This window comes from Erinaceus europaeus, chromosome 7, assembly GCF_950295315.1.
Source record: "Erinaceus europaeus chromosome 7, mEriEur2.1, whole genome shotgun sequence".
NCBI classification, from domain to species: Eukaryota; Metazoa; Chordata; class Mammalia; order Eulipotyphla; family Erinaceidae; genus Erinaceus; species Erinaceus europaeus.
Genome location: NC_080168.1, coordinates 43,581,366 through 43,601,782, shown reverse-complemented (window position 1 = coordinate 43,601,782; position 20,417 = coordinate 43,581,366). Strand labels below are relative to the sequence as shown.

At 51.4% G+C, this 20,417-nt stretch overlaps 1 protein-coding gene across 2 annotated transcripts in view; it reads right to left on the bottom strand.

Moving 5' to 3' along the window:
• Positions 1 to 20,417, bottom strand: part of CHST11 (carbohydrate sulfotransferase 11) — a 173,744-nt gene that overhangs the window by 64,361 nt on the left and 88,966 nt on the right. For both annotated transcript variants that reach the window (XM_007533035.3, XM_007533037.3), the window contains exon 2: positions 13,609 to 13,694. In XM_007533035.3, the coding sequence (XP_007533097.1) occupies positions 13,609 to 13,694 (86 nt within the window). The remainder of the gene's footprint in view (positions 1 to 13,608; positions 13,695 to 20,417) is intronic.

The window sequence follows — 20,417 nt, the reverse complement described above, 5'->3', positions numbered from 1 at the left end:
AGAGAGGGGGAGGCTGACCTGCTTCACCGCTTGTGAAGCAACTCCCCTGCAGGTGGGGAGCCGAGGGCTCGAACCGGGATCCTTATGCCAGTCCTTGCACTTTGCACCATGTGCACTTAACCCGCTGTGCTATTGCCCGACTCATGTTTTTTTTTTTTTTTTTTTTTTTTTTAAACCACAGCTGTGGCTCATGGTAGTAACTTTCAAATAGTTCTGACACCATGGAAAATTCTGATTCCGGGGGATGGAGGTGGGGGTGTGTGTGTGGGGGGGGGGGCATTGAAAAGTGTGGCCCAAGCACTGGGAGTATGCTTTCTGCCTCTTATTCTTCCATTCTGAAATGCAGCCAGAGCTGAGCACTCTACCTTCAACAGCAGTTCCCCTTCCAGCAGGTGGAAGCCAATCTGGCCCGAGGGAGCTGTCTCTTTCACTGATTTGACGCTCAGCCGGGCCCCCAGCCCAGCACTCACTCCTGTCTCTCTGGCTTTTGTTCTCATTCTGTGGGCCTTCCTCCAAAACCCTTCCTGTGCCTGGGATGGATTCATTCAGTCATTTTCTCCCCTTGGTGGGGGGAAAGGGAGGGTACTGATCCTCACTTTACAGGAGAGGAAACTGAGGCACACAAGAGGTGGGAAGTTTCCCCAAGTCTCCCAGCTGGCCTCAGAGTGAGCCCTTTCTCTCAGGCATGTCTCCATGCATTGGAACAGGCTGTGTCATCTACAGCCAGACAAGTTGAGTTGGCCCAGCTCCCCATGACTGGCGCTGGCAGGGGCCAGTGACGCCGGGGGTGTTTGTGGCTGTCCCGCAGAGAAGAGGCTGAATAGACACTCAGAGAGATTCCTTCAGTCCTCAAAGTGGCAGGCAGAACTCAGCCCAGGCCCTTTGGGAGCTTCAAACTCCTGGCTTCAGAGAAAGAGAAGTGAAATGTCACCCCAGGCCAGCCGGGGCGGCACCAGACTGCCTGGACGCCACACCCCTGCAGCAGGTTCCAGACCTGACAGCTCCCTCCAGCACTGTCCCAAGCCAGGGCCCAGTCAGCCTGGCAGCAGGAACTGGAAGCTATGAATGCAGGATTGAAGCTGCAGATGCCAGAGCCAAGGATCTTTCCAAAAGTGACTTCACAGTACCTTTTTTTGATAGAGAGAAATATAGAGGGAGATAGAGGAGAGACACCTGCAGCCCTGCTTCACTTCACCACTTGTGAAGCTTCCCCTAGCCAGGTGGGGCCAGGGGCTTCAACCTGGTAGAGTGCATGACAGCATGAGCACTCCACCAGCTGCACCACCACCTGGCCCCTCATGATAGCTTTTACTTGACTACATGGAGGGGGGGAAAAGCCCCATTTGGGACAAACTAGGTTAATGAAAATACCTTACTGACATGATTTCACAAGTTTTCTCTTGACTTTTTAAAACGTGACTGCTGGGAGCTTTCAGAAGACTTTATATGAGTCACATTCTATTGCTAGCAGGCAACACTGTTTTAAAACATGACACTAAACCTTAGCTTGAAAGGGGAAAAAAAAGAAATCCGGAAAAGCTCCCTGGAAGTTGGTTCATTTTCGCTTTAAAAAAAAAATAATAATGGGAGTCGGGCAGTAATGCAGCGGGTTAAGCTCAGGTGGCACAAAGCACAAGGACCGGCATAAGAATCCCGGTTCAAGCCCCCAGCTCCCCACCTGCAGGGTTGTCGCTTCACAGGCGGTGAAGCAGGTCTGCAGGTGTCTGTCTTTCTCTCCCCCTCTCTGTCTTCCCCTCCTCTCTCCATTTCTCTCTGTCCTACCCAACAACAACGGTATCAATAATAACTACAACAATAAAGCAACAAGGGCAACAAAAGGAAATAAATAATTTCAAAAAATTAAAATAAAAATAAACAGGTTTACCAAGTAGTTGGCAGAGTTAGCTATATGCAATAACTGAACTTGTTGGCATTTTACTGCTACTTTGCAAAAAAAGGTCTCTGGTGCTGGTGAAGGCCGGGCTGTGTCCCTCAGATTTCACTGTCACTAGTGGTGGAGGCATGTGGAACCCTGACTCCCCACCAGATCCACTTGGCCACCAGTCACCCTACACACACACACACACACACACACACACACACACACACACACACACACGCCTCTCCTACAGAGACACTCAGTGCCCGGCTTTGCCTCAGCCTTATGTAGCCTCCAGCCGGCTGAGAAGCTGCTTCCTCCTGTGATTCACACAACTCTTGGATCATGTGGAGGTCGATTCTAATTGAGGATCATTTGGGAAATGACTCTCTGAAAGTGGCTGCAGAAATTGCTGGGGTCACGGTGTCACTGGAAGGCTCATCCCTTAGCAGAAAGCTACCCTGCTTATGGACAAGACAGAGAAGCCCCATAGGATAAGTGGGTCGCTTCTTGACGTACAGTAGCAGCCTGGCCTGGATAGCAGGAATGAGAGGTGGCCTGGGTGATGAGGACGTCCCCCCTAAGGAGCCCAGAGATGAGCCTCACTCAGATGCCACCACCAGGCCCTGAGCTGGGTGACACACAGCCACAGGGGCCTTTGCAACTTATCTTCTGTGTCTATCCATCTCCCAGGCTGTGGGTTTCTTGGACACGGACAGAGAGACAGACACCCATGACCTTGCAAATGTGTGCACTGAGCTACTAGCACAGGCTGCCACACATGGGATAGCGGATAAGTCTGTGCAGCAGAGCCTGCGTAAGTGTCAGCAGCTTCCAGACAGGAGGGGCTCCTCCCTCTCCATCCCTGCTAAGTATCTGAGCCTGGAATGCAGGGGTGCCATGCGGCCCTAGGCCCTGTGTGTTCCTAGGCCCTCAGGAACAGGGCTGAGTCCATCCACCTGATGTCTGCCCAGGAATGGGGCTGAGTCCATCCACCTTTCCACCCACTCACACACTTGCCTACCAACCAACCAAAAATCAATCAATCAATTTCTATACAGAGGAAACGTAGATTCGTAAGACTGCTGTTGCCACAGATCTCCGGTGGTTACGGACTTACTGCCCAGTCTGCCCTGGCCTATCTGGGGTGTTCATAGCGCAAGGTTTCAACACCATGCTAATATTAATACATCACAGAGCAGGAGCCAAGGATGGGCTGGGGATGGGTATAAGTAACTACTGTCTCAGGTCACACATCTGGGCTGGGCTGGGCTGATTTCTTTTTTTAAAAATTTAATTTATTTATTTTTGGATAGAGACCGAGAGAAATGAATAGGGAGGGAGGGAGGGAAGGAGAGAGATATAAAGAAGGAGAGAGGGAGGGAGGGAGAGAGAGAGACCTGCAACACTGCTTCACCACTTATGAAGCTTCCCCCTGCAGGTGGGGACCAGGGGCTTGAACCCGGATCCTTACACATGGTAATATTTCTGTTCCACCAGGTGCACCACTGCCCAGCCCCCATTTCTTTTTTTTCTTTTTTCTTTTTTTTCCTTTTTTTAAAATTCTTTTAAAATTCTTTATTGGGGAATTAATGTTTTACATGTGACAGTAAATACAATAGTTTGTAAATGCATAACATTTCCCAGTTTTCCATATAACAGTACAACTCCCATTAGATCCTCTGTCATCCTTTTTGGAACTATATTCTCCCCCATCCTCCCACCCACCCCATAGTCTTTTACTTTGGTGAAATACCAGCCCCTATTTCTTTCTCCTCCTTCTTTTCCCTCCTCCTCCTCCTCCTCCTCTTCCTCCTCCTCATTTTAACAAGTATACTGCAAGGCTCTGGCTTATGGTGGTGCAGGGGATTGAACCTGAGACCTTCAGTGCCTCAGGCATGAAAGTCTTTTTGCATAACCATTATGATACCTCTCCAGCCTCAGATTTCTTTTCTTTTTTTAAATTAGATTGTATTTTCTTAATTTTTCTGCAGAGCTGGGGTCTCACACATGTGTGATCTCACCCCTCCAGGCTGGCTTTCTGCTTTTCCCAGAGAGACAAAACAACAACAGGAGAGACAGCACCAGAGCTTCTGGCTCCTCCAAGTGCTAGAGCCCTTGAACCTTACCTGTGAGCTGGTACCCCTCCCACCACACAGCCCCCGCCCCACTCTGTTCCCTCCAAAGCGCCAAGTCTTGTCTGATTCTGGTTTCCATCTGGCCTGGTGGGAAACCTGAGCAGAGTGGCTTCCATGGACCTGGTGAAGGAGGCAGCCCACCCGCCCTGGGCTCTGCCCTACACTTTCACGCACCATTGTAACCTGCAATTAATAATGAAGCATCCCCCCAACACCCAACGGGGATCAACTTCCTGCAGTATTTCATCATAGTGGCCAGCCAGCTGCTGCCCTGCCAGGCTGAGGGCAAGGAACCCTCTGCAGAAGGAGCTGTTCCACAGCTAAACCGATTCCCCAGCTTCTGGCTGCTAGGCAGCTGCTGGTCAGAGCAAAATAATTGGGCTGAGCGTCATCTGCCAGGTGGCTTGTGTGTGTGTGTGGGGGGGGGGGGGGTTTGTGCCCAGAGCTGGGGCTGACTGAGGCTGCTCCTACCCCAGGGGACATGGCCTCAAGGCCCCCTCCTGCAGGCTTGTTTGGGAGACTGGAGCAGAGCTGTCTGAAATGCTTAACTGATGTCTGCCCAGGAACAGGGCTGAGTCCATCCACCTGATGTCTGCCCAGGAACAGGGTTGAGTCCATCCACCTTTCCACCCACTCACACACCTACCTGCCTACCAACCAACCAAAAATCAATCAATTAATTTCTATACAGAGGAAACGTAGATTCGTAAGACTGCTGTTGTCACTCAAGTGCAATCTCACATCTCTCCAAGAGAGATGTCAGCATGCCTCACCCTCCATCACAGGCTGCTGGGCCCCCTATGCCCCTTTTGTCTTCCTCTTGCACAGAACCCCCCATTAAGAGTCCTTGGATCTATGGAACTATATTCTGATTTATGTTTTGCACTGAGCTTTTGCTTTATTTCTCCCTTTCTTCTCCTACCCCCCCCCTTTTTTTTTTTACTGCCACCAGGGTTATTGCTGGGGCTGAGTGCCAGCATTAGGAATCCACCACTTCCAGTGGCTGTCCTACCCCCCTTTTTATCCTTATTTTATTGGATTGGACAAAGAGAAATTGAGAGGGGAGGAAGGAGGGAGAGAGCAGACAAGCGGTGGTGTACCTGCTGGGAAATCTTCACAAGTGGTGAAACAGGGCTGCAAGTGTTTCTCTGTCTCTCTCTCTCTCCCTCTCTACCTCACCATCTCCTCTCAATTTCTGTCTTTATCCAATAATAAATAAAAATAAAAAAGAGGGAGTCGGGCGGTAGCGCAGCGGGTTAAGCGCATGTGGCACAAAGCACAAGGACCTGAGTAAGGATCCCGGTTCAAGCCCCCGGCTCCCCACCTGCAGGGGAGTCACTTCACAGGCGGTGAAGCAGGTCTGCAGGTGTCTGTCTTTTTCTCCCACCTCTGTCTTCTCCTCCTCTCTCCATTTCTCTCTGTCCTATCCAACAACGATGACATCAATAATAACTACAACAATACAACAACAAGGGCAACAAAAGGAAATAAACAAATAAATAAATATTTTTTAAATAAATAAATAAGAGGGAGGGAGGGAGGGAGACAGACACCTGAAGACCTGCTTCACCACTTGTGAAGCTTTCTCCCTGCAGATATGGAGTGAGGGCTTGAACCCAGGTCCTTGTACATGGCAATGTGTACACTCAAATGGGTGCCCCACCACCCATCCCCCTTACTTGATTTCTTTCTCATTTTTTTTCTCATTTTATTTCTTAAGTCTCACCTGTGAGTGAGACCATGCAAGCTATGTCTTCCTGGCTTCTGTCACTTACTAAATGCTCCCCCCTGACCCTGTCAGGTGCCATGAGGCTTAATTATTTCTTATAAGAGCATTCCCCGCCCTCCAGAACCCAGCTGAGGAGGAGAGGGACCTGCCCACACATTGCTAGCTGATTGCCCAGTGCTCAGTACACCCACAAACCCCCAAGAGCACAGTGGGGAGCAGGGCTGCTGGGTCCTCAGCACGAGGCCATGTGCCCGCAAAGTGGTGATGACAGACAACACCTCCACACGTGGGTCTGGGCTGGTGCTACACAGCTGAATGGCCATGTGACAACCAAGGACACACATGCAGATGTCTTCCAGACCCCCTGGCCTGGGTTTCTGAACTCAGCTGTCCATCAGAATCCCCCAGAGAACTCTGCAAATGAGCAGAACTCCAGCACTGTTGCAGGAGGATCGAATCTGCAGGGCCATTGGGGTGAGGTGGGACACAGGCGATTTTATTTATTTTCGATTTGGAGAGTGATCTTAATGGGCAGCAGGCCTGATCCAGCCCAGCATGTTTGCTGGATGAATGAGGACACTCTGATAAGGAGGTGGCATGATCTGCCTTAGGGGAGACCTCACCAGTAACCAGAAGTTCAGAAACTGCACCCCCTCCATCCTCCTGTGGGCGCCCCTGGACCACGAAGCTCAAGCTTCATAGGCTGAGGCTGAGTACCAGCATTAGGAATCCACCACTCCCAGCGGCCATTTTTTTCCATTTTTATCCCTGTTTTATTGGATTGTATAGAGAGAAATTGAGAGGGGAGTGCCTGAGCCCCCCGAATTCTTGCCCACTGTGACGCTGCTGGTTCTGTCAGGAGAGGCAGTCATGTGCTCAAAGCCCTGGCACCAGGGTCCCTTCCCTGGTGAGGCTCCCACTGTGCCCCGTGCCTGAAGGGCCCCTCACTCTCGCCTGACTCTCCTGCATCTCTGTTCTCTTCCCACACTGGCCTTCTTCCTCTGGAGGAGACACCATGTTCTAGTAGCCCTTGATGATAACATCATTTAGGTCAGGGCTATAAGAGCTTTCTACCTACTTCCCTTGGACCAGTCATAAAGCTTCTGAAAAATATTCACTTGGGCCAGAAAAATAACTTGCTTGGGTAGTGCGCTGCTTTGCCATATGCCAAGTCCTCTGGGCTCCAGGTTCAAACTCGGCCCCCACCATATTAAAGGAAACTTTAATGTGGTCTCTCTCTCTCTCTCTATCTTGCCCTCTCGCTTTGCCTTTATGCCTCTCTGACACTGTGTAACAGTAAAAACAACAACAAAGATGTATACTGTATGAAAAAAAAGATGCTGGAGCACTACTCTGGCACAAGCAGCACTAGTCACCCAACAGGAAGCATCAGGCGTGCAAGTCATGTGCTCTGCCAGCTGCACTACGCCTTTGCTGCTTATTCACCCTCTTATCAATGTCACTGAATCAAGGACCCTGCCTTATTTCCCAGGACATACCCAAAGCAGGATTCTTAGGGGCAGAGTGGGGGGGTGGTGGTGGGGGTAGTGACAGCTCCTACCGAGCTGGGCTCCAGATGGGGGATAACATCTCTCCAAATATTAAGCCCAGAAAACCAAAGAAGCAAGTCTTTTACAGCAGCATTTAGAAAGCAAACATCTATTGACTATCTGTTAATACTATGCCTTGCAGAACTGTCCAAAAGCCTTGTCCACCGCCTCTGGGTGTTTCACTGCTGCCCTGGGCAAAACCTGGGTCTCCACAGGAGTCTGTGGGGAAGAGAGCCTGAGGGGGTGCTTTTCCTGGGGAAGGTAAAGTTACTGGCAGACTCCGGGATGATGGGCCCCCATGCACCATTTCTCCAGGTGGAAGGGGCCCTACAGAAGCCAAGCCCCGCAGTCTCTGAAAATTGCTGGACCCTGAAAATAAACTTGTCGGCCACCTTCCATCGATAGCTCTTGTGAAGTTCTCATGAATTGTTACCAGCATCTCAAATGGCCACCGGTATGTATCGGACACGCTCCCCTTTCTTCCCTCCCTCCTTCCCCCCTCTTCCTGGAGCCTCATGGAGAAAGACACTTGTTTGGACACAGAGAAAAGCACACAGAGAAAGGCCTTCACAACTACAGAGCTCGGGAGTGGCCCAAAGACCCTGCCCCTTCTCTATAGACCTCTGTCGTGAGTCCTGTCTTTTATTTTTCCTATTTGACAGGACAGAGAGAAAGTGAGATGGGAGGAGGGGATAGAGAGGGAAAGACACTTGCAGCACTGCTTCACCACTCATGAAGATTCCCCCCTACAGGTGGGGAGCAGGGGCTTGAACCTGGGTCCTTGTGCACTATAATGTGTGCCCAAGGGACACCAGCTGAATGCCACTGGTCCTCAGGGCATTCAGGGTGTGGTATGCCCAGAACTCCTCTGAGCCTGAGCACTCAGCAATTCTGCCCAGGCTGGGCTTAGGCCTTCTGGGAAGGGGGTAATCACAAGAGGCAGCAGAAAGGCTAAAGAAAGAAGTGGCGGGCAGGGCCGAACCACATAAGCAACGCTGAAGATCAGCCAGGCAGCTCTGAGGAGCGTGGGGAGGTGGGTGTGGCCCAGGGGACAAGCCCTCTCGCCCTGGCTGGCAGCTAGGCCAACACCGCCCTGCTAGTGGCTGGTGGTGGTGCTAGGCCCGCACAGTGGAGCCTGGTGCTGTGCAGATGTGCACGGCCCACAGATCCACAGTTGGCAACGCTTGAACTTTCAGTGACTCCCCGCCAGCTGATCAGAGAGGCAATTACATTTTATTTTGGGGCAAAGGAGACAGCCGAGAACCAGGGAAATTATAAGACACTGGAGTATGGCTCTGCTAAGAATACCGGCTGCACACTCTTTCTGAAAACCAATTGCTGTTTTAATGGTGAGGGCTTTTGCAAGACACTAAAATAAGAAAACCTAGACACTGAAATCAGACTATGGCCAATTTTCCTAAGGGAGCTTTATTTCGAGCCCTTTGTCTGGTGAAAATCTGGATTTAATTTTCTTTTGCTTTTGGAGGAGAGGTGGGGTTATTCCTGCCAAGAGAACTCTGCTGGGGCAGGGAGCAGAGCAGAGAGAACTGGGCCGTGTGGCTTTGTCATTTGTCCTGGATTTGAGTCCAGCTATGCGGGGAGCTGGCTAGCCTCCATGGCCTCCACTCTCCCAGGAATACGACGGGACTGCCATCAGGGCATCCCAGGGGCCTCCGGTGTGTGGCACCCAACAGAGAGGGAACCTTGCCGCCAACCTGCAGGGTTCTTATCATCTGAAAGAACCCCTTTCTGTCCTCGCTATCACACAGCAAACCAAGCAAGCAGACGGCATGGGGGGGAAGCCACATCCCCAGAGCAGCTTGCTTATAGCTGCTGTGGCTGCCGCTGCTGAGATCTTGGGTTCCAGTGTGTCCCAGGATTGAAAAGATGTAACTCCAAACACTTATCCACACGTGCAGGAGTGGTCAGGAGGAGTGGACGCACCAGTGTGTTTACTGAGTGTGACCCTGGGCAGACTTCTCTCACGAGACTCATTGGCAAAAGTCTGCATTACATCAGAGCATGGAATGAGGAACGTCAAAAACATGTCTGCAGGGGGACACCACAGTTAATGCCAGACCCCCAGGGCACCCTCACGTAGCCCTCTGGCTACGCAGTAGGGACACATCCTGCCCACATCATTATCCCCTGGTCTGTGAGGGGCAGCAGTGTTTGTCAGTGTGCAGCTTTAGGTCTTTTTGCTGTGCAAACAGTTGGCCCGACTGCTCTTATGTCATCCACCAGACGCCCATCAGAGAACAGGAACTGTGGCCAGAGGGGAGCATGAGTGACGGCAAGTAGCCAGAATTCCTTTTGTTCTATACGTAGCCCTTCAGTAATTGAGCAAATAGCACTGCAGAAAATAGGCTTGTGTCAGTAAGTAACAGGCATTATGATTCAGCAGCCTACAATCTCAAGTGATAGGTATTAAGAAATCAGGGGTCTCCAATATTTGGTCTCACAACACCTCATGTCACTCCTCCCCAGGACACAGGCTCCTTGGCCCCCTCCACACTCTCCAGCCCCCCCAAGGCCCAGAGATCACCAAGGCTGTTTTCCCCAGAAGTGCCACTTGTCCAGTATGCATGGGGACAGAATGTAACCATGACTTGTAAAGGAAACCAGCCCAAGAAAAGACACCCCATGGAAGGGGACAGAAAAAAGGAAAGAAAAGAAAGGAAAAGAAAAGCCAGGAAAAGAAGATAAAAGGAAAGCAAAGCAAAGCAAAGGCAAGTAAAGACATCCCAAGGAAGGGGGACAGCCTCCTGCAGGGGAGCATCCTAGTGGCCCGAGACAGTCCTGATGGAGGGGGACTCACCCCCCCTACCCCAGTGAATAGCCTCCAGCCCTGCCTCTGTTCCTGGGACCACAGCTAGAGCTCAGTAAGCTGAGCATCTGACCAAGAGGCCACTGGTGATCTTGGCCTAGGAAGGTCCCTTCTTTTGGCTGATCTACAAGTGGGCCCTGCTGTGTGTTTCTCTCTAGGTAACAGTCCCATCAGACCTATAATACCTGCAGGAAGCAGCTGTGGCAGCTGGGCACACAAGCCCTGCTCTGTGGCATGCCTGGCACGGGGAAATGCTGCCGGCACTCATGGTGAAGGGTGAGAGAATAAATGAACGAATCTAGAGGAGGCACTATGGGCAAGCCACATCATCCCACATAGCCCTGTGGGGTAAGAATGCTCAAGCCAGGCCGAGATGGGGGACACAGTCTCTGAGGGGCTGGCGTCTCATCCTCACACACCAGTCAGAGTGAGAGAGTGAGGAGGCCGGATCTGCAGCCAGCTCTGACTCCTCTGAGGGTCAGACGCCTATCCTACACCCACCCTCCCCACCCGGGATGAGGGGATGAGTCGTGTTTACACAGACACTCTTCACTCCCCAACATTCCAGAAGGAGGGGGATCCCAGCCCTCAGGAGGACTCATGGTGGATCCTGGGATCTTGTCAGCTGGGGCAGGAGGGTTTGGACAGGGGCTTTCACTTTCCCCATTACAGGTCATTGGGGGCCCTGTGGAAAGCCAGCACCGTAACTGGGGATGCAGCTGGGAAGGGCATAGCTCACACGCTTCTGCTCTGGGGCCAGTGATTTCAAAAATCGGGCTCTTCACAGTGCCATGTGCTCCTGGAAGAAAGCAGGGGCACTGCCACCGGTCCGTTTTGAAGGTCAATAGTCAGCAAGCAGAGGATGTCACCAAGGAGAAAGAGAAATGGCTTGTACCAGGGCTGCTGTGTGCTTCTCAAGCTAGATCCCCAGAACCCTCTCCCTTGAGCCTGGCTCAGTCCCTCCTAAATCTGGCAAAGGTGTGTAGGGGGGAGAGGGGTGCTGGGAGGCAGCAGATTATTTGGGCAGCAAACACAATCTGCAGTGGGAGGATTGGGATAGATAGCATAATGGTTATGCAAAGAGACTCTCATATCTGAGGCTCCAAAGTCCCAGGTTCAATCTCCTGCACCACCATATACCAGAGCTGAGCAGTGCTCTGATAAAAAAAAAAGGGGGGGGGGGGGAGTCGGGCAGTAGCACAGCAGGTTAAGTGCACGTGGCATGAAGCGCAAGGACTGGCGTAAGGATCCTGGTTCGAGCCCCCGGCTGCACACCTGCAGGGGAGTCGCTTCACTGGCAGTGAAACAGGTCTACAGGTGTCTGTCTTTCTCTCCCCCTCTCTGTCTTTCCCTCCTCTCTCCATTTCTCTCTGTTCTACCCAACAACGAAGACATCAATAACAACAACAATAATGACAACAATAAAACAACAAGGGCAACAAGAGAAAAAAAATAGATATTTGAAACAAAAACAAAACAAAAACCCCCACAAAATCTGCAGCAGGTCCCTCAGGCTGGATTCTAGGTTGCTGCAATCAGTCAACAGTCCCAACTAGGCAACACACACACATTTCTGAGTTCCCAGGTGAATAGAAAAAGCACAGTGTCCCGGCTTATTAAATGTGTAATAGCACTATATCGAATATTTTATGAATTTATTTGATAGGACAGTGAAATTGCAAGGGGGGGAGGGAGAAAGGGAGAGAGACACCCGTAGCCCTGCTGCACTGACTGTAAAGCGTCCCCCTGCGGGTGAGGACCGGGGTCCTGAGCACGGCAGTACAGACTCTACAGGGGGTGCCACTTCCTGGCCTCTAACAGCATTATATTGAAGCAGCACATACACTAATTTTAAAAGACTGAGTTGCTAAATATAGCAACCTGCTACCCAAGCTGCTGGAAAAACAGGGCCTTGCTCTCCATAGCGTTGCTGCAGACCTTTCATTTCTAAGAAGCCTGCTGTCTGTGGTGCAGCAAAGTGAATCCCAATCAAACAAGGGATGGGGGCCCCACTTCTGTTGCCCCCCCACACACACGGAAGCCCTGGACAACAGTCTGCACTAAGCCTGCCATTCTGGCTTCAGCACACCAGGGCTCCACAGATGTGGGGCTGGCAGGGAGAAGGGAGAGAAACTGCCTAGTCAGACGGCCCAGGACACCAGAGCCCAGAATCCACTTTCCTGGCAGGAGGCTCAGGGAAGAGGGTGGAGGGTGGTGAGTGGAGGTGGGGGGGCTACCCTAGGCCTGTGGGAAGTCAGGCCCTACAAGCACCCTGACCCTGCACCCTGTTCCATGGGGAAACATGACTGAGACTCTGATCCAACATGCAGACCTGTCCCTGTATCCTGGGTGACAGAGCACCAGGGTCACCTCTGGTGTCACATGCTGCTCAAGTTCCCACAAGAGGCCAGGCCTGGGGACCCTGAGGAGAGACCCCTATGTGGTAGATGAGGCTATCACAGCGGCACCCAGGCCTCTTCCCTCCCTTGTTCCCCTAACAACACTCTTGCTTGCCTGGAGCTTGCTCAGCTCCCAGGGAGGGTGGAGTGTCCCCCAGCCCCTAGGATGATTGCATGCAGTGGTCACTCAGTCGGAGACAGCACTTCTTGGTCACTGCCAGGCAGGTGCAGGTGGACCTGGGGGCACTGCTGTCTTTTTTAGACCTCATCCTGGGGGGGGTACCTAGGTACCAAGCTCACCCCCCTGTGAGCCTTCCTTACAGCTCTGCCACTGGCTCTGTGGGCTTCGAGTCCCTCTGTGGCCACCTGCCAGCAAGTGGCTCTCGGCCACCCAACACCTGGGCAGCTGTGAGAGCTGCGTCATCAGTTAACACACGTGTCTCTGACCACAGTGGGCACCCGTAGCATCTCAAAGCCCTGACTGGCACCAAGGGATGGGGAGCTCCTTTTTCAGCCAACGGCCTTTTGGATATTTATAATAACATGCTGTCGGAAAAGCCATGATGTATTTTTACCTTGAAAAGATGTAGAAAAGGGGCTGGGCCTGGGTTCAAGCCCCCACTCCCCATCTGCAAGGGGGGATACTCTAGGAGCGGTGAAGCAGGTCTGCAGGTGTCTTATCTGTCTCTCTCTCTCTTCCTTGTTCTCTATCTCCCCCTCCCCTCTCAATTCCTCTCTGTCCTGTCCAATAAATGAGAAAGTAAAAAACGAAAGAAAAGTACGTCATGACTTCTCTGACAACCCAATAGAATCTGTCGGTCATCCACAATGATAACCTTGAAAGTCAGAACTGAATGTCACTGTGGGGAAGGGGACCTCTCAAGATTTCCTGAGTGTCGCATCTTGCCTGAAGGGTAGCAAACGGGGCGACCACCCAGGGTGGAAGTAACACCTGGCAGTGGGACGAGTCTCAAATCCCCAGAGCACAGACTTCTGGCAATTTGTCTCCCTGGCCCCAACACCCTCCACCCACCCCCACTCCCAGTGATGCATCCTAGAAAGTGAGGAGAGAGTCTCTGTACTCACCTGGGTCGGGTTGTAGAGCTCCTGCAGTGGACTCCGAGACCCCTTCCGGCAGCAGATGTCCACACCAAACGGGTTCCTCCGCATGACTGGGGAGAGAAAGGGAGGCGGTGAGCTAGGGGCCATGCAGGCTGGGACTGACAGGCAAGGAGAAGAGGCCGACAGGGCAGAGGAGAGGAACAGCCAGCAGAGACTCTCCCCAGCCCCAGCTCCCAGCTCCCAGCACCAGGCTCCTCCATATCTGAGGTGCCATTGCCAACCACTGGCCCCCCACATTCACTGAAAAAGACAGCATGACACATGCTCCCTGAGAGTTGCCTGACCAACACCAGGCCTGGTGATGTGCTTCAAAGCTCCAGAGTTCTCGCCCTCATCAGCTAGAACCTCTTTATACCTGAGAACTGGAGCTGCTGAGGGGACAGTGCAGGCCCTCCCCAGGAGGCTCCCCCACTAGCTGATATGGGCCTGGCCTCCCCAGAGCCTCACACAAGTCCACTTATGGAGGAGCTATGTGTGTGTGTGTTGGGGGGTGGGTGTTGGGTATGGAAGCTTCTGGTAAGGATGAGGAAAAAGACAAATCTTAAAAGAGCAATAGTAGTATACCAGTCTATCTTTCATGAAAATAGCAGCTTGCTAGGGATTTCGCTCAGTGGCAGAGCACATAACTCACAAGCATGAGGTCCCAGGTTCAAGCCCTGGCACCGTAGATGCCACAGTTGATCTGTGTTCTGGTCTCAATCAAATAAATAAATACATTGTCCACTTGAGGCAAAAAGGACAAGAGTTTATAGTTCTTGACAGAAGGGGTGCTTGATAAATAATGGAGGGACATTATATGAATTCCACATATAGCCAAAAGCACTGTGAACACCAAGGGTTGCTTTGAGGTAGGAAAGAGGCTCACAGAGCATCCTCACACAGTAAGGATGCCTGGTAAGGGCCCAGTGGGAAGGGGGCAGGAGGAATGAAGAAAGAAAGAGGTAGAGAGAGCAGGAAGAAAGAAAAGAAAGCAGAGAGCGAAAGGGATGGAGGAGGGAGGAAAGGACAGGTGAGCACTATCCCAAACTGTAGAGAGGTTTCCAGTGGGGTGACAGGCCAGGGGCCTGGGTGGAGCAAGGACACACACCCAGTCACAAGCCTCAGAATTCACCTTCGACTTGGTGGCAGGTGAGTAGACAGCAGGACAGTTCCCCAACAGCATGGACTAGGATCCAGGCTCCACTCTAGATGGGCTGTGTGGCCTCAGACAAGATACCCAGCCTCCCTGTGTCTGTTTCTCCACCTGTGACATGGAAGTCCCTGAGATTCACCAGTTATGACTGTATGTTATATGCTTATACTCACAAAGCAAAAGGAGGGAGGAGTATTAAATGTTTCTGAAGTAATGTTTCTGAAGTAATTTATGATTTTAAACTAGATTTGCACAGAATTTCTGACCTAAATAAATCAATCACTTGCCCCCCCCTGGGAGGGAGAGCAGAGACATCTCCAGCTGAGCCAGAGAACTGTGGGGACGTGCTACCAGAACTCAAGCAAGTCTCTGGGCTTCTCTGACAGGTAAAGCCCCCCAGGCACAAAAGGCAAGGAGGACTCCCTGGAGGAGGAACCAACCTGAGGAGAATCACCTCCAGAGGCAGCTGATGGCTTCTGAAAGGTTTACAGGTACATGGATACCTTCCTGTGCAACCCTCCTATGGGGAACACTGGATCCTCCAAAACTCCAAGAGTTCAGCTCAACTCCAGGCCACACTCTCTCACATCACTTTCACTTCCTGGGGCAGAAGGCAGCACACTTCCTCTGTCAGGGCTCACATAAGACCAGCTGTGTCAGGGTCTCCTTGTGGTGACATCCAGTCACGCGGCAGTAGCCACAGGTGCTAAGGAAACGAGTGTGGGCGCCAAGCCAGCACAGTCTTACCCAGGGACGCAGAAATCTGAATCCCAAGTCCTTTCCAAGTGTCAGGAAAGAGTATGCTTCTTTGTGGTGGTATAGGGAACTGGCCCCAGGAGCTCAGAGCCTCAGGTATTAGAAGTCTTTATGTATAACCATCATAGCAACTTTCCAGCCTACAACGTACATATATAAAGGTGTGATCAGGGGCCCAGTGGTGGCACACCTGGTTGAGCACACACAATACCATGTGTAAAGTCCTGGGTTCAAGCCCCCAGTTCTGTTTTTTGGGGGGAAAGCTTCAGGAGAGGTGAAGCAGGTCTGTAAGTGTCTCTCTTCCTCCCTGTCTCCCCTTTTCTTCTCAATTTTCTCTGACTCTTCAAGAAAATAAAAATATTTTAGAAATAGAAACTCTTTAAAAATTATATGGTGTGTGTGTGCTCATACTAAGCTTGCTAATGTTTCACAAACAGATACAGCCAGCACCCAGCTAGGAAACAACATCTCTATTACCCTCAAGGAAGCCCTCTCATACCCAGGAAAGCATCACTGATTTTATTTATTTACTTATTTGCTTGTTTCTTTACCAGAGCACTACACTGGGGATTGAATCTGGGACCGTGGCACCTCAGGCATCAAAGTCTTTTTGGATAAGCACTATGCTGTCTCCCCAGCAGCATTTTGTATCTTTTCAATTTCTCCAATCATCTCATCAAAAATGGGGCAGCCAGCAGGATAGAGCCCACAGGCCTCAGTGCTACCTCTGCACTCGGGTCACCAAGCAGCCTGCCGGGTGACGGGGGGGGGGGGGGGGGGGGGGCGCGTCCACACACGCAGTCAAGCTATCAGGGCCCGAGCAGGCCGAGCTCAGCAACACTGTGTCTTTGTTCCCCCTGCTGCCCGGCGAGGAGAAGGGGGCAAAGCCACGCCATGTTTTCCTTTCATTTATGACTTCATTTTTCATTTCCACCCTGAAGGCGGCAGGGTGCCCCGTGCACGCCACTTGCCCTCTGAGCACAGTGGCCAAGCAACACCCCAGAGGAGGAGGAAAGACAGCCGTAAAACGGGAGGTGCCGACGTCCAGGCCGTGCCAGACACAGTCCTCTGCATGGCGGCAGACAGACTTTGGCCCGGACCTCCAGGGAGGCCCCACCGGGGGGGAACCTCTTCCGTCAGCTTTTATGGGGGGCAGTAATATTTAATTGGTTTATTTTTCTAAGATGAGGCCTGTAAGTCACTGTGTCCGTGTGGGGCCTGCCCCGGACGCCTGTGCCCAGCCTCTCGGCCTCTCAGGCCCAGCCCAAGACCCCAGCAGGCGCCCCAGAACCGACTGGGCACCTTTAGCCGCACAGGACAGGGGGCCTTATGTGCATTTTATGGGCACAATAACAAGCCCGGCATTTATGGCTTATGCCTGACTCAGTGGAGGAAGTGCCTGCCTCTGACAGATAACGTCTGGGAGCCTCCCTGGATGGCAGGAGCCTGGCCACGGCCAAGGCCTCAGAGGAGAAAGGAGCCCAGCGGACGCCCCAAGGTGGCACAGGGCTCTGCCCTCCTGCGAACCTAGTGACCTAGGCCAGCATCCACACAAGGGGTGGAATGACCACGTGTGCATGTGTGTCTGTCTGTCTTAGGACAAGTGCCACTATGGGAAGCTGGGTTAATGACATACAGATGGTGGCACTACTGTTTCAACAAGCATGTGGAGGGCCTTTACTGAACCCTAGTTCAAGCCCTAATACCACTTAGCCTCACCCTCTCTCTCACTGTGATACTAAGGCAGCCCACCCAGGAGCAGTGTGAGGCCTCCACCCTGTGCAAGGACAGGGCTTGAGACCCCAGATCCACCTGCAGGTGGTTGAGGTCGTGCTGCAGGACTCTCTCTCTCTCTCTCTTTCTCCTTATCTCTCACCTCTCAATTTCTCTGTAACTATTAAATGAAATAATTGAAATTAAAAAAAAAAACCGCAAGTGAAGACAAAAGTAAAAGCTTGTCCCTAAGGGTTCATGTCACGCAGATGTTTTTACATGACTGTTATTCCCACTTAGCTGAGAGCAGGAGACAGAAAGGGAGCTCAGGACAGAGGGGTGGAGTCCCTGTCCTCTCTGAGTAGCTCCTGTGGTCCTGCCTGCACTGGTGAGGTAGAAGGGGGGCTGCGAGACTGTCCCTGCAGGCCTTGGCAGGGCCAAACAGAAGTTTGGGCCCCGGGTGAAGGTTGGTTTTGATGCTTCTTGTAAAACCAGACATTTGAGGCTCTAAGGGTCTGCTGTCTGGCTCCTTCAACCACAAAAGCAACCCAGAGAGCAGAAGCACTGCCTATGTGCCCCGAGGGGAGCTTGCAGCCAGAACTCAAGCCTTGTAAGGCACAGCAGCAGTTACTATCACAAATCACAAGCACCTAAGAACTGCCCAAATGCCCAATGCCCCCTACACACCAGCTAAGCCTTCCCATCACTCTGCTTCACTTAATGCTTGCAAAGCACTCTGAACTAGGAAGTCTTGGCCGCTGGTCCAGGAAGTAGCATGGTGGGTGAGGCATTGGACTCTCAAGCGTGAGGTCCTGAGTTCAAGCCCCAGCAGCACGTGTGTGTGTGTGTGTGTGTGTGTGTGTGTGTGAGAGAGAGAGAGAGAGAGAGAGAGAGAGAGAGGAGAAAATCTTTTGAGAATTGGGAAATGAAGTGGCAGACCCAGTTGAGCAGACTCATTACCATGTACAATAACCTGGGTTCAAGCCCTTTCTTCTCACCTGCAGTGGGGAACCTTCATGAGTGGTGAAGCAAGTCTGCAGGTGTCTATCTTCCTCTCTCCTACATCCCCCGTCCCGTCTTAATTTCTTTCTGTCCTACCCAATAAAATAGAAAGGGGGAAAAAAAGGCAGGGGAGCAGAAATGACTACTGGGAATGGTATTTTCATGATGCCAGCACCAAACTCCAGTAATGACTCATGGCAATAAAGATAAACAAAAAAACAAACAAAGAATCAGGAAGTACATGCTAATAATAATACATCCACTTTATGGCAGAAGGACCTGGAGTACAGAGAGACTGACACACTTGCTGGAGGTCACGCAGGCTGCAAATAGCAGTGCAAGTAGCCACTGCAGCCCCACCAGCTCTGCCTGTCCCCACCCTTCCGTCTGTCAGTCCAGGCAGCACAAGATGTTCTTGCCCTAAGAGCCCTCACCAAGAGCAGCAAGGCGCCTGTCCCCTCACCAGCCATGGTCACGTGCTCTGCACACAGCTGCCCACCAGGTCTCCCGCTCCCAGTACTGGGGAGACAGCCCAGTGCCCCACAGACACCTGTGAACCCCGTCCCCCAGCTGGTGGCACAGCAGCAGTCACAGACGTGTTCTTCTCAGACACACTGCTGTACCCAGCAGCCCAGCCCATCTGTCAAAAACAAGCTGGACGGAGGAGTCTGAGCTGAGCTCACCAGGTGAAGTGGGGGACAGTGGGGTTGTTCCTTTGAGCACAGGACATTCTGCTTTGCTATTGTGGGGTACACATCTCCCCTCCTACACACACACACACACACACACACACACCTTTCCCCCGCCCCCATGGGAATCAACATCCTGAAACCAGTATGACCAGGATTGAGGAGCACCCCAGGACCCAAGACTCTTGGTGTTGGAACCAGGTGAGTCCCAGGCACACCAGGAATGAGAAGATCCTGGAAATGAGGACAAACAGAACTGGGTTCCAATGCCAGTCCCATTAAAGCTACTCTTGGCATCTGTGGTCTGCTTCTTCATCTCTGAAACTCAGCCATAAATGGAGGAGTGATATTGCCGTGTGTGTGTGTGTGTGTGTGTGTGTGTGTGTGTGTGTGTGTGTGTGTGTGTACACGTACTAAATGACAGTGTCACCATCCCTGGTGTGAGCATGTGCGACCAGCAACGTGAAGTCACAGGGCTGGGTTGCTCCTGCCAGTGTGAGGGGAGCCTTCATGACTGATGAAGCAGGGCTACAGGTGTCTCCCTCTCTCTCCTACCCTTCCCCTCAATTTCTCTCTGTCCTACCAAATTAAAATAATAATAATGGCAGAACATAGAAGGCAATAATATTAATATTCTCAAGATATGGACCTATTCAAGAATAGCTCCCCTGCCATGCCAACATGAAAAGCTTAATTGAGCAATTTGTTTGATGTACGATTCTAAGTGGAAATCTCCTGAGTTTACATGCAATATTAGAACAGGTAAGGACCTTAAATCTACAGTATTTCTAAGCTGGGGGTATTAAATTTATACTATCTGAATATGTGTGTGTGTGTGTGTGTGTGTGTGTGTGTGTGTGTGTGTGTGTGTGTGTGTGTTAACTAATTGACCTAGTTTGAAGATATTAGATATATTTAACTTTTTCTGCACTGGAGTTATCACTGGGGCTTGCTGCCTGTACAGCTCCTCCCACTCCCAGAAACCATTTCCCCATTTTTTTCTTTCTTTCTGATACCAGGTGAGACCCAGAAGGATAGAAAGAATGGAGGGGAGGAGGGAGAGAGAGAGCTTCAGCACTGTTCCAGCACTTGTGAAACTTCTTTCCTGAGGCTAGAACTGGGACTTGAACCTGAGTCCTTGAGCACAGTAATATCATGTAATATCACTCGGACCCAAGATACATTCAACTTTAAATGCAATTTAAAATTTTACAAGATGATTAAGTTCTTTAGAGAATCAAGTACCAGGGAGGGGCCAGGTGGTGGCACGTCTGGTTGAGTGCACAAGGACGCAGGTTCAAAAGGGAAAACACAAGTAGAACCTAAACTGGAATTGGCATGTTGCACCAAAGTAAAAGACTCTGGGGTGGGTGGGGGGGGGGGGAGAGCATACAGGTCCAGAAAGGATGACAGAGGACCTAGTGGGGGTTGTATTGTTACATGGAAAACTGTGAAATGTTATGCATGTACAAACTATTGTA